The sequence below is a fragment of the Bos javanicus genome, chromosome 14 (genome assembly GCF_032452875.1).
Source record: "Bos javanicus breed banteng chromosome 14, ARS-OSU_banteng_1.0, whole genome shotgun sequence".
NCBI classification, from domain to species: Eukaryota; Metazoa; Chordata; class Mammalia; order Artiodactyla; family Bovidae; genus Bos; species Bos javanicus.
The window spans coordinates 62,929,096-62,942,271 of NC_083881.1; the positions used below are offsets into that span (position 1 = coordinate 62,929,096).

Sequence of the window (13,176 nt, forward strand, 5' to 3'; positions counted from 1 at the left end):
CTTTAGATAAGCTCAGTTGTAGGGTTTATTTTGTTTCAAAATAGGCCTACTTTTTAGAAAATAAGTGGGAAGTGAAAACAGCACAGAGTAAAAAAAAAAAAAAATGCTACCTCATCTTTACCATGACTAACACACAATTGGATTAACCAATTTACCAGCAAATGTACTATTTTGTGAGGTGAGTGGGAATACCAAAAAAGATTTTTTTCTTACATTGAATACAAGGCCATTTTTGAAATGGCATATCCTTAAACATAGAATTTGGTGCTTTTGTAAAAGAGCAAATATGTGTTTCTGGCCTAATTAAGTGCCTCTGACTGAATCAGTGATGGTACTGAGAGAAATACTAAAAGATGAGCTCACACTGATGAACAATGATATAAAATACAGATATATCACAGACCAAAAGATACAAAGTCAACCATATGATTTCCTTAAATATGTGGATATACTTTTAAATGAGCCCATGAAACTAATTATATCTGTAGAAATAAGAATCCCAAATGACTTCCACTTCTAAGTTCCAAGCTGTCTTGCTAAACTAAATATATGTTAATTCATTGTCATTTACGAGGTGGAGAAGGTACCCAAAATCACCAAACAAACCAAAAAAAAAAACAAAACAAAACCAACTTACAACCCTTTAATTACTGCATGAGGAATACTATATCCAGGAATATACTCCCCATCTCATTCCATATCCAAAATACCTCTTAGAAATTTTTCTGCTATTTCAAGAGAATAGTTCATCAACTCTCATTCCTTAATGCCTTGACCCCTGTAGCATTTGACACATATCTACCTAATTACCTACAGTTACTCAGTCCATGGCAGTGGCTTATGTTAATAAGGGCGGGGATATAGTGTCACTCACCACCGTGTCCCTACTGCTGCTGCTAAGTCACTTCAGTCGTATCCGACTCTGTGCGACCCCATAGACGGAAGCCCACCAGGCTCCCCTGTCCCTGGGATTCTCCAGGCAAGAACACTGGAGTGGGTTGCCATTTCCTTCTCCAATGCATGAAAGTGAAAAGTGAAAGGGAAATCTCTCAGTCGTGATCGATTCCTAGCGACCCCATGGACTGCAGCCCACCAGGCTCCTCCATCCATGGATTCTCCAGGCAAGAGTACTGGAGTGGGGTGACCATGTCCATAGTGCCCGACAAATAAGAGATACTAAATGCATGATAGTAGCCGTAGTGTCAAGATCTGGCTTATTCCCAGTGGTATGTAAACATGTGTCACACAAAAAAAGCAGAGGTTTGTCAGAAAAGCTGGTTTAGAAATAATGCATCCATATTATTCGAATCCACAAGCAGCATGACTCACAAAGGCGTGCAGGAGAGCTGACGAGAAAGGGACTCACGGGCTGTGCTGGTAGAACCCGGGGCTCGGCCTCCCTCCATCCTTCCCCCTTCCCCTTCCTCAGGTCTTTCTATTTCTATGTAAACATTCACTGCACAGCCTCCTGTTGTTTATTTCTGTCTGTCCCAAAATAAAAATAACATTTCGGGTGACTTTTTTCTAGTCAATGACTAAATTAGCATAAGTAATGGCCTGGTTTTGGTATGGAAATGTATTTTTCCAGTGATAAAGAAAAAGGCAGTTTGAAACTGCTATTACCAGGGCCACAGGCTCTGACTTAGGATGTAGCACTGTTCACAGAAATCAGTGCTCAGAGATTCTAAGTGCATTCCTTGCTCCTCCAGGCAGCTTGCTCTCCCAGAGCCGAGGAGTAAGACAGACGCACTCCGAGAAGGGCCATCCTGTTCTCCAAGGCTGTTAGATTGAAGACCTGAAGAGAAGGAAGGCTCTTTGTTTCAGGCAAAATGGAACAAAAGGAGATAAAATAAACTACATTATTTTCATGATTTCAATGAAAGAAAATTCTTGGAAAAGTCGCTGTACTCCAAACTGCTGCCATGGCCTTAGATTACTAACATCATCTTTTCAGGGTGATGATAATGGTGTTATTACCAAGGTGTATATGAGTTATACACTACCTTGTATTGGCAAGATTTTTTGAAAAAGAAGAGGTATCCAGTGTCTTCTCACCAGGCATTCATATACGATGGCATAGGGCGCACCAGGGTCAATTTCCAGAGGTGGAGCCTATGCCTTTCAGGCCTCCATGCTGTTCAGTACTGTACACTTGGGTGTTAAGAGAGTAGGTTAGAAGTCTGATTGTTCAGGATAGAACCTGGCTCCCTCACATTTGAGCTGTGTGACCTTGGCCAGTCGCTGACTTCTGAAAGGCCAAGTTTCCTCATCTGGAACATTACAGAAGTAATGCCTGTGGCATAGGGTTGTTGCTAGTTTCCGAGAGTTACTCGATGTACGGTGTTCAACGTACACACACAATAAATACGAGCTGTTCTATTGTGGCTCTGGTTGTTGGGACGATGGGGACGAGGACGGCATCCCTCCACTGCAGGCCTGACCGCAGGCTTGGGACATACTAAGCCCCCTGGAGGCACACAGCACACTGAGCACCTTTGCACCTGCCCCGGAGCGCAGCCTCAGGTAGGACATTAGTCCCAGAGCCTCCCTCCCCATCCTTCCCTTCACTCTCAACCACCCTGCCTCCTAAAGCTCCAATCTGGAACTGGGACAGACTTGAAGGGAGGAAGGCCTGGACAAAGGAGGAGCAGTTCTCCCTTGTCTTTCTCATGGAAACAATGTCATAAAACCCAGTTGATTCAAGAGCACACCACTGCAGTGATTTTACCTAAAGCTAGTAACAGGCAAGTCAGCCAGCAGGTGCCCAGATACACTTTTCTCTGTAACCTCATGTGTTACCCTTTGTGTGGGAATTTGAGATGCGGTGAACTGGGCCCGGAGGAGCACGGCGTTCCTTCCTCAGTGTACTGAAGAAACAGCTTAGGGGGAGGCAGTTATGATAAAATAAGGAGGCACGCACACAGCAGCATAAATCATTTTACAACAGGGCAGGAAAGTCCTTCAACCTCTTTTCAGAGCTCTTGTATATATAATTTTCCTTTTCAGTAGAGAAGCATTACCAGGTCCTGCCCTTCTTGGCAGAGTCGAGAATGCCAGAAGCTGGCAGACTTCCAAAACAGTTTCATTTCCCAAAAACAGAACTAGCCCTCATGGATGTGAAAATTCTTTCAAGTCACTCCAGGTGGGGATCATATCATGCCCACTCCTTGACTTTTCGTACTGTTCATGGGGTTCTCACGAATACTGAAGTGGTTTGCCATTCCCTTCTCCAGCGGATCATGTTTTGTCAGAACTCTCCACCATGACCCATGTTGGGTGGTCCTACATGGCATGGCTCATAGTTTCATTGAGTTAGACCAGGCTGTGGTCCATGTGATCAGTTTATTAGCTTTCTGTGATTCTGGTTTTCATTCTGTCTGCCCTCTGAGGGATAAGGATGAGGCTTATGGAAGCTTCCTGATAGGAGAGAATGACTGTGGGGGAAACTGGATCTTGTTGTGATGGCCAGGGCCATGCTCAGTAAATCTATAATCCAATTTTCTGTCGATGGGCAGGGCTGTGTTTCCTCCCTTTTGTTTGACCTGCGACCAAACTATGGTGGACCTGATGAAAGCGAAAGAGGAGAGTGAAAAAGTTGGCTTAAAACTCAACATTCAGAAAACTAAGATCATGGCATCCAGTCCCATCACTTCATAGCAAATAGATGGGGAAACAATGGAAACAGTGACAGGCTTTATTTTGAGGGGCTCCAAAAATCACTGCAGATGGTGACTGTAGCCATGAAATTAAAAGACGCTTACTCCTTGGAAGAAAAGCTATGACAAACCTAGATAGCACATTAAAAAGCAGAGACATTACTTTGCCAACAAAGGTCCATTTAGTCAAAGCTATGGTTTTTCTGGTAGTCATGTATGGATGTGAGAATAGGGCTAATAAAGAAAGCTGAGCGCCAAAGAATTGATGCTTTTGAACAGTGGTGTTGGAGAAGACTCTTTGAGAGTCCCTTAGACTGCAAGGAGATCCAACCAATCAATCCTAAAGGAAATCAGTCCTGAATATTCATTGCAAAGACTGATGCTGAAGCTGAAACTCCAATACTTTGGCCACCTGATGAGAAATTTCAACTGACTCATTTGAAAAGATCCTGATGCTGGGAATGATTGAAGGCAGGAGGAGAAGGCGACAATGGAGGATGAGATGGTTGGATGGCATCACCAACTCGATGGACATGAGTTTGAGCAGGTTTCAGGAGTTGGTGATGAATAGGAAAGCCTGATGTGCTGCAGTCAATGCAGTCACAAAGAATCGGACACGACTGAGCAACTGAACTGAACCCCTTGACTCCTTAGTAAGCACTGGGCTGCAGAAGGCTTTTAAGCAGAGCTGCAAAGGGCTCTTTGTATGTATGAATGTATGAATTGCACCCTCTTTTACAGAAGAAAGCCCAGCTCTTTCCCGCCCACAGATATGCTCTGACTTACAGCTACTTACTGGAAAAATGAACATCATTTGATTGAAAACAATGATGATAGTAACTAGATACCACATAGGCAATGAATGAAGCTGGGAAAATCCCTTGGATACGGTCAGAAAGCATGTTCCCACCATGTCTGTTCCCTGGGGTTTATTGGTTACTGATTAAAATGATAAACTGCAGGCCAATAAGTTCTTGTGCCCCAATTCTGACATTTGTTCTAGAATTATTTACTTTGGAATTTTTTTCCATGCCCTTCCACAAGGCTGGGAAGTAACAATGCCTTCATCTGATCCCTCCATGCTTTATTTGAGAAACGAGGCTCCTACCCTGACTTTGCTGATGGGGTGTCGGAAGCACTTGTTGTCCCCCGTCTCGCTGAGCGTGATGGCATAGAACTGCCCCTTGTTGAGGTAGGTCATCGGGCCCTCCCCTTGCTTCTGACGGAGAGATTTGGTGGCTTCCAGGGTGTACTGAAATGTGCCACTGTGAACAGAAAGCAAATAGTGGTCAGATTCACTCAGACATTTCTGCCTTTGGGATCAATTTCACATCAATAACATTTTGTATGAACATTAACCAACGTTTACTCCATTTCACAGACAAAACACAGCATATGGCAAAAGAGATGAGACCATACCAAAGGTCACTGCTAGTACAGTGCACATAACATTTCTATTAGTGGCCCATAAACCAGATGGTTAAGAAAGGGAGAAAGTCCACGGCATGCCCATCCCACTGAGCCAGGCAGGGCCAGGGGAGCCTCTGTTAGGTTTAAGCTGGCACTTTGCAACGCCTTAACTTAGATAGGACTTGCTTCTTTCATGCTGGCTATAAGCCATAGGTGTGAGTACCTTTGTTCAATTGATCCATATACTTAACCTTCTTTTGTCTAACTGAGGTGTTGCACACAGCTACATCCCACTTTAAAATACCTCAGAATATAAAAATCTAGAACTCAACACTCATGATTGAAAATTCTAGGGAATCTAGTTTCATAACACGGATTATTTTTTGATTTGGGGGTCTTGTTTTCTAAGCCTGCAGAAGAACTCATGACAGGGTTACTGCTCTAAAGCAGGAGGTTGCAAACAATGGTCCTTGGGCCAGAGCCAGTTGGCTGGCTGTTTTTGTAAATAAAGTTTTACTGGCCCACAGCTACACTCATCTGTTTCTACCTTCTCATGGCCGCTTTTGCACTGCCACAGCCGGGCTGAGGAGTTGCGACAGAGACTGTGTAATTCGCTAAAACTAAAATACTTAATATCTAGCCTATTACAGAAAAAAAGTTTGAAGATCACTGCTCTTAATAATTTCCCTAATATTTGACAAATATAATTTAACTTGTAAAAGGAAAACACTAATTTTCCCAACTTTGAAAAACATAGCCATTGTTTAAAATGAGCAATGAATATGAACCACCGTCTTTTTTATTTAAGATGCTCGTTCAGAATACTTATTTCTGCTACCCTGCAGGAAGGCGCAGATGATGATCCAACTGCAAATGCTTTGTCTGTTTTCTGGATCATCAGAAACTCTTCACTGTGTCTATTTTTTTAGCCCTTTAAATTTCATAGTCTGTGAAAGACTAGGTACAAAATGATTCAAAGTTTGCTTCCTAAAATGATCTACCCATAAGATTACGGGGGACTCTTACTTTCTATGTTGAATATTTCTGCAATGTTTCATATCTTTTAACTTAAATGAGAAAGAAATCTGAAGGGCAAAATAATACTTCTCTTATATGATAGAAAATCTTACGTTAAAGCTGATAAAGTGAATTCCAGAATATGCGTCTTAGAATAAGGTGGGAAATAAATCATTCAAGATAGAATCGATTCCACTGTCATTTTGCCTGGAAAAAGCAATTTCGAGATAACCACTGAATCAGAAAATTTGAGACCTGGACAGGATATTAGGAATCACTGCTTGAAAAATATGAAGAAAGCTGTGAACTTTCTCCCCAGATAAAAGCACATATGCACACAAATGATTTGTAATATAATTTCAGGGGATTCACGTCCCCCAGGCTGATCAACAGCATAAGATAAGAACCACCTTCCTCATTTCACAGCTGAGAAGAAGCTGAGAAACTCGCTCACTCCAGGGAACAATGACAGCAGCAGAAAGCGAAAACAGGGCAGGAAAATGGTAGGTCAATGCTCTTTTTAATGGCCCAAGAGCTGGTTGCATGGTTATCTGGACAGACAGCATGTAAATTACCCATGCATTTCCATATTTTAGAAGTTGATTTGAAACTTTCTTCTCTGCCTTTTCCCTACCCTTCGCTGCCACCACTGCACAGCCAAATTCTGTCTGGAACAATCTGGAGAGGATAACTGGGGAGCCTGAGGTTGGAACAAGACTCTGAAGGAGCAGAAAGACTTTAAGAGAAAACAGACAGAAGAAAAGAGGGTCATACCCGTAAAAGTAAAGGGGCAAGAAACACAGTGGGAGAAGAGGTCTCCAGTGCATGGAGGGCTCTAACCACCTTCATAAGGAATTTGTGTTTTATTCTGAAATGGTGAAATCAGTGGTAAGATTTGCAAATGGGAGAGATTCATTCATTCACGCCCTTCTCTCCTGTCTTCAGGCACCTCTGGAGTGTGTGGCTAGGAGGATGGCTACATCATTACGCATAACAAGAAATGAAAGCGGGACTTCCTGGTGGTCCATGGGCTCTATCCCTGGTCCAGGAAGATCCCACATGCCGTAGGGCAAGTAAGCCTGTGCCCTGCAACTACTGAAGCCCATGCACCCAGAGCCCGTGTTCCACAACAAAAGAAGCCACCACAATGAGAAGTCCGTACACCGCAACGAGAGAGTAGCCCCTGCTGGCCAAAACTGGAGAAAGATTGCATGCAGCATTGAAGACCCAGCACAGCCAAAAAAGTAGAATTAATTAATTTTTTAAAAGAGGGAATAAAAGTGGAAGAACAGATGTGAAAGAAGTCAAGAAGGAAGGGGAAAAGGGAGAAAAAAAGAGAGTTCCATTATGTACACGTTGTGTTGGAGGCCCAAGTGTTTGATGTTCAGAGGAACACCTAAGAAGGGATATCTAGCCAACTAAAGGACAAAGAAAGAGTATGGGCCTCAGAAAGCTGATCAAGACTGGAAATAATAATTTAGAAGTCATTGTGCAGAGAAGACGATTTTATTTTAAAGGTGCAGAAGTATAAAGTTGAAGATACATTTAAACAGTTATCGGTGCATCAGTGTCTAGGGGCATCTCCTGGAAACCGACCTTGATGTCTGATCATACATGTACTCCTCAGCCCCAACCGAAGCACTCCGAAATTTCTGCAAAATATAAAAAGTCATCAAAATTAAAACAAATAGGTGAGTCATTATGCTCCCCGCCCCCCACCAAAGTGGCAAAGGTATCCAAACTGTCTTATGTTTTAGAAAGGAAAATTACACATTTTTTTGGTATTGTGTTTTCAACTACAGTGAAAATAGTTACCATTTGTGTACAGAACTGGCATAGTACCTGCACATTGAGAATTATTTTCAACATAAAATGTATTTGTACTTTTCTTCACAAATTCACAGGTGCTCCTAAGGTGCTTTCAGGTACTGGAAACTGTTTCCTCAAACGTTTAAACATCTCTTCTATTTTCTTATCTCCAGCACTATCCCAAAAGTCACAAATTCCGAGTTAATGGAACACTGAATACAGGGAGGCCACACAGCATATCATAAGCCCTACTGAGAGTGTTAGGAGCATAGTTTCAGGAGCAAGACTGTCTAGAGTCAGGTTCTAGTTCTTTTACCTGCTGCCTGTGTAGACTGGGGCAAGTGTCATATTTTCTTCAGCTGTAAAATGCACAGTTGTAGTGATGAGAAGAATTAACTGCATTATTAGTGGTGAACTACTAAGAACAGTTCCTGGAATGTGGCGAGCCCTATCTATGTGTATTAAATTCTGTTCTATTGTGAACACTTGACCATATTTAGTGCCCTTCTCTAAGATCTTCATTATCGCAACATTGTTAAGAGTAAGTTTGCAGAGGAAACTCTAAGTCATAATATTATAAGTCATAATACTCTAAGTCATAACATGAGGAGGTTTGGGTTCACAGACATCCAGTTGTTGTATATTTAGTGCAAGTAGGATGCATTTTACTATATTTTAGAACCTTTTCATGGAGAAGGCAATGGCACCCCACTCCAGTACTCTTGCCTGGAAAATCCCATGGACCAAGGAGCCTGGTGGGCTGCAGTCCATGGGGTCGCTAGGAGTCGGACACGACTGAGTGACTTCACTTTCACTTTTCACTTTCATGCATTGGAGAAGGAAATGGCAACCCACTCCAGTGTTCTTGCCTGGAGAATCTCAGGGATGGGGGAGCCTGGTGGGCTGCCGTCTATGGGGTCGCACAGAGTCGGACACGACTGAAGCGACTTAGCAGCAGCAGCAGCAGAACCTTTTCATTGAAGATGCACAAAAGTGCTAACTCTTGATCCTAAAGTGAATATAACAGAACATTGAAGAAAAAGCACTTGGTGGATCACATACATCTGGACCTTCCACTGTGGCCTTTTTTCTAGTCTCTCTAAGAAACAACCTTCTTGCTTCTCCTTTCCCTGACATAAATGTCCATTCTTTGACAAGTAATTCAAAGATTTCCTTCTCAGGAAAGGGTTTGGTGGTGTTGTTGCTCAGTTGCTAAGTTGTGTCCAGCATTTTACGACCCCATGATCTGCAGCACGCCAGGCTTCTCTATTCTTCACTGTCCCCAAGAGTTTGCTCCAACTCATGTCCATTGAGTCAGTAATGCCATCCGTGCATCTCATCCTCTGTCATCCCCAAGAAAGGGTTACTCCCAGCTATTTTCCAGCCACCATCTCTAACCATTGTCTCTAGGATAGTGGTTTATTTTCCAACCACCATCTCTAGAACACAGTGGACCCTTACATCACAGTTTATATGTACATCAGATATAGCTATATAATTCCATGTCTTTAATCAGTCACCAATTTTTAGGTCTTATTAATGTATTCGTTCATCCACTCTTTCAGTAAATACTTACTGAGCATCCACTTTGTATCAGACACCATGCTAGGTGCTATGGATACCACGGTAGAAAAGAAAAGATGCAGGCCCTGCTCTCATGAAGCTTCTGGTCTAGTAGGTGAAGAATATTAGCCAAATAATCATTCATTTAAAAACTTATAAACCATGTGCAAACACTCTGAGGAACAGCCACAGAGTTCTAGGCAGTACATCACAACTGAGAAAGTAGAAATCAGTCCCACTGACAATCAGCCTAGATGGTTCTAATAGGATGTACTATTTCCAGTGGCACAACAGAGAAGACCAACAGAAGATCAGCAATGCTCCCAACAGAAGCCCAAAAGACAGCAACACAGCTACACAAGTGAGCAACGCTCCCTCCTCCTGTGGGACTGATGCTTTCCTAGCAAAGATATCCTCAGCCTCGCTTTGTTCGTCACCTCTTCTGAACAATGACAACCAAGATACCCAGTTTCTAGACCGCCCCCACATCTCGATATACACAATCCAGAACTGGTTGTCATTTCCATGATCCCTTCTTAGATTCATCCAGCACAAGCCCAAACACTATCAAGAGCTCCTCCCAGCTCTCTCTTATGAGCTGTCCCTGAGGATCCCCTGCAGAAACAGACTAAATAAATGCAACATTGACTACAAATATGTTCGTGGTAGTCTTTGGCTGGTGGACTTAGATTCAAAGAAAACTGATTTTACTAGAAACTGAAAGGAGAGGACAAGGAGGTCTTCCCTAAGAAAGTCACACAGGAGGAAGGGTGTGGAAGGTAGTAAAGAACATTCTAGAATAACATTGTTCAACAGAACTTTATGCAAAGATGGAAATGTTCTATATCTTCACTGTCTAATACAGTAGCCTCTAGCCACATGTATCTACTGAGCACTTAGAATGGAGATAATGGGACTGAGGAATTAAATTTTAAATTTTATCCATTTTAATAGCTGCACGTGGCTAGTGACTACAGTACCTAGTGCACAGCACAGATCTGAAACATGGAGCAGCATTCACAGGGGTCTTGAGGCAGGAGGAGCATATTAGGCTCACAGAACTGAATGAAGCTCAGAACAGAGGGCACCAGGGGGAAAGATGTGCAAGGTGAGGTGGGAAAGGCAGAGGAGAAACAGAACATGCAAGGCCCTGAAAACCAGTTACAGATTTAGACCTTGATCCTAGAAACAATGGGATTTCAATAAGAGGGTGTCATGATCAGATTATAATTTTGAAAAGACCATCCCAGGTACAGTGTACAAAACTGGACTGTTTCACAGACCAGAGATAACGACAGCTTGAGTCAGTAAGGTGGAAGCAGAAGGGAGACAAAGGAAGGATTTCAGAGAGATGTAAGAAAGTGAAGTCAGAGACTTTTCCTGGTGGGTCAGTGGCTCAGACTATGAGCTCCCAATGCAGGGGGTGTGAGTTCAATCCCTGGTCAGGGAACTAGATCCCACATGCTGCAATAAGAGTTCAGATGCCGCACCTGGAAGATCCTGCTAGATGCAACTGAAAAGGGTCCAGGTGCAACTAACACCTGGCCCAGCCAAATACATGGATTAAAATAAATATTTAAAAAAAAAGAAAGAGGAGTTGATAGAACTGGTAATGACTTAGACCAGGATGATAAGAGAGCAAAGTATGCAGAAAAAAAAAAATCCTAGTTTCTTCAGAAACCAGAAAGATGGTGGTGTCAATCCACTAGGGTGGAAAACAATTTGTAAACCAGGTTTTGTATAGGTGGAAAGTCAAACAGGGGGCTTCCCTGGTGGCTCAGGTGGTAAAGAATCTGCTTCCAATGTGGGAAACCTGGGTTTGATCCCTAAGCTGGGAAGATCCCCTGGAGAAGGAAACGGCTACCCACTCCAGTATTCTGGCCTGGGGAATTCCATGGACAGTGGAGCCTGGTAGGCTATAGTCCACAGGGTCACAAAGAGTTGGACATGACTAAGCGGCTTTCACTTTTACTTTTCAAAATCAAACAGGCAGTTGGGCACAAAGGTACAGGGTGCAGAGAGAACTGGGCAAGAGAAAAAAGTGTGAAAAGTATTCAGGGCATAGATGGTAACTGAGCTATGGACATAAACACAAGAACTTCTTCAAGAGGCAAGAGTATCAAAGTATCAAACGGTGCTGCCAAGTAACAGCTTTAACAGAAAGGGGATTTCCAAATCCATTCTATGCAAGAGTTGGATAGAGGGCTCCTAGGAGCCAGAATAATGGGACATCCAATTCTTATCAACTTTGACTACAAATAGAGAAAACTAAGGGCTTCCCACAGAGAAGGCAATGGCACCCCACTCCAGTACTCTTGCCTGGAGAATCCCATGGATGGAGGAGCCTGGTGGGCTGCAGTCCATGGGGTCGCTAAGAGTTGGACACGACTGAGTGACTTCACTTTCACTTTTCACTTTCATGCATTGGAGAAGGAAATGGCAACCCACTCCAGTGTTCTTGCCTGGAGAATCCCAGGGACGGGGGAGCCTGGTGGGCTGCCGTCTATGGGATCACACAGGGTTGGACACGACTGAAGCGACTTAGCAGCAGTAGCAGCAAGGGCTTCCCAGGTGGCACTAGTAGTAAACAATAATGCAGGAGATGTAAGAGACACAGATTCAAGCCCTGGGTTGGGAAGATCCCCCAGAGGAGGGCATGGCCACCAGTTCCATTATTCTTGCCCAGAGAATCTCATGGACAGGCAGGTCCATAGGGTTGCAAAGAGTCGGGCACAACTGAAGCGACTTAACACAGCACAGCACATACAGAGAAACCTAAATCTTCCCAAAGTATAAAATTTGTATTCTAAGGATTTTCCAAAATTTTTCTTGGCTCAAGAACAAAATAATAAATGATAGAAGTTTTAGTGGTACTACATGCACTATTTTGAGTATTTGAAATAAAAAATAATAAAATTGGTTGCACTAATCAAAAGCAAAGCCATGATCCATTTTAGTAACTGAATCAACATTTTCAAGGTTTTATTCTTTAGTTAGGAAAGGAAATGAAAAATTTCAAAATCACACTGGACAGTGTTTAGATCCAGGGTAACTTTCTGTATCAGTCTACAGATGAATAGGAGGACATCAATGGACATAACCATCATAAGTCTGTTGGGTATGACAAATAATAATTCTTTGATTTCATTACAGGATTCTCTGCAAACTACATTAATCTGACAATTAACATACCAGGGGCTAAATAATGAAATACACGGTAGAGATATCTCATCTTCCCTATAAATATTGGGTGGGCCAAAAAGTTCATTAGGTTTTCCCATAAGATATTATATTTATATACATGTATATAATATAATACATATTATATTTCCATATTTATATATTTCCAAATATTATGGGAAATCTGAATATATATTATATACCAATTATTATATACACTGATATAATTATCAATTATTAGTATTGATATATTACATGAAATATTTAATATATTATATGAAATATATATTTTCATATTTTATATTTTCAGATATTATGGAAAAACCTGAATAAACTTTTTGGCTAACCTAATGGTTCTCAAGTGGGCCTTAGAAAGCATCACTACGAACAAAGCTACTGGAGGTGATGGAATTCCAGTTGAGCTCTTTCAAATCCTGAAAGATGATGCTGTGAAAGTGCTGCACTCAATATGCCAGCAAATTTGGAAAACTCAGCAGTGGCCACAGGACTGGAAAATGTCAGTTTTCATTCCAATCCCAAA

General features: G+C 42.2%; 1 protein-coding gene across 6 annotated transcripts in view; it reads right to left on the minus strand.

The window, feature by feature from the left end:
- Nucleotides 1-13,176, minus strand: part of GRHL2 (grainyhead like transcription factor 2) — a 171,122-nt gene that overhangs the window by 91,855 nt on the left and 66,091 nt on the right. For all 6 annotated transcript variants that reach the window (XR_009740917.1, XR_009740915.1, XR_009740914.1 and 3 more), the window contains exons 5-6: nucleotides 7,680-7,735; nucleotides 4,765-4,921 (exon numbers count right to left, since the gene is read on the minus strand). Coding sequence is in view for 2 of the 6 variants with exons in the window: in XM_061439255.1 (XP_061295239.1) it covers nucleotides 4,765-4,921; nucleotides 7,680-7,735 (213 nt within the window). In the remaining 4 variants the exon portion in view is untranslated. The remainder of the gene's footprint in view (nucleotides 1-4,764; nucleotides 4,922-7,679; nucleotides 7,736-13,176) is intronic.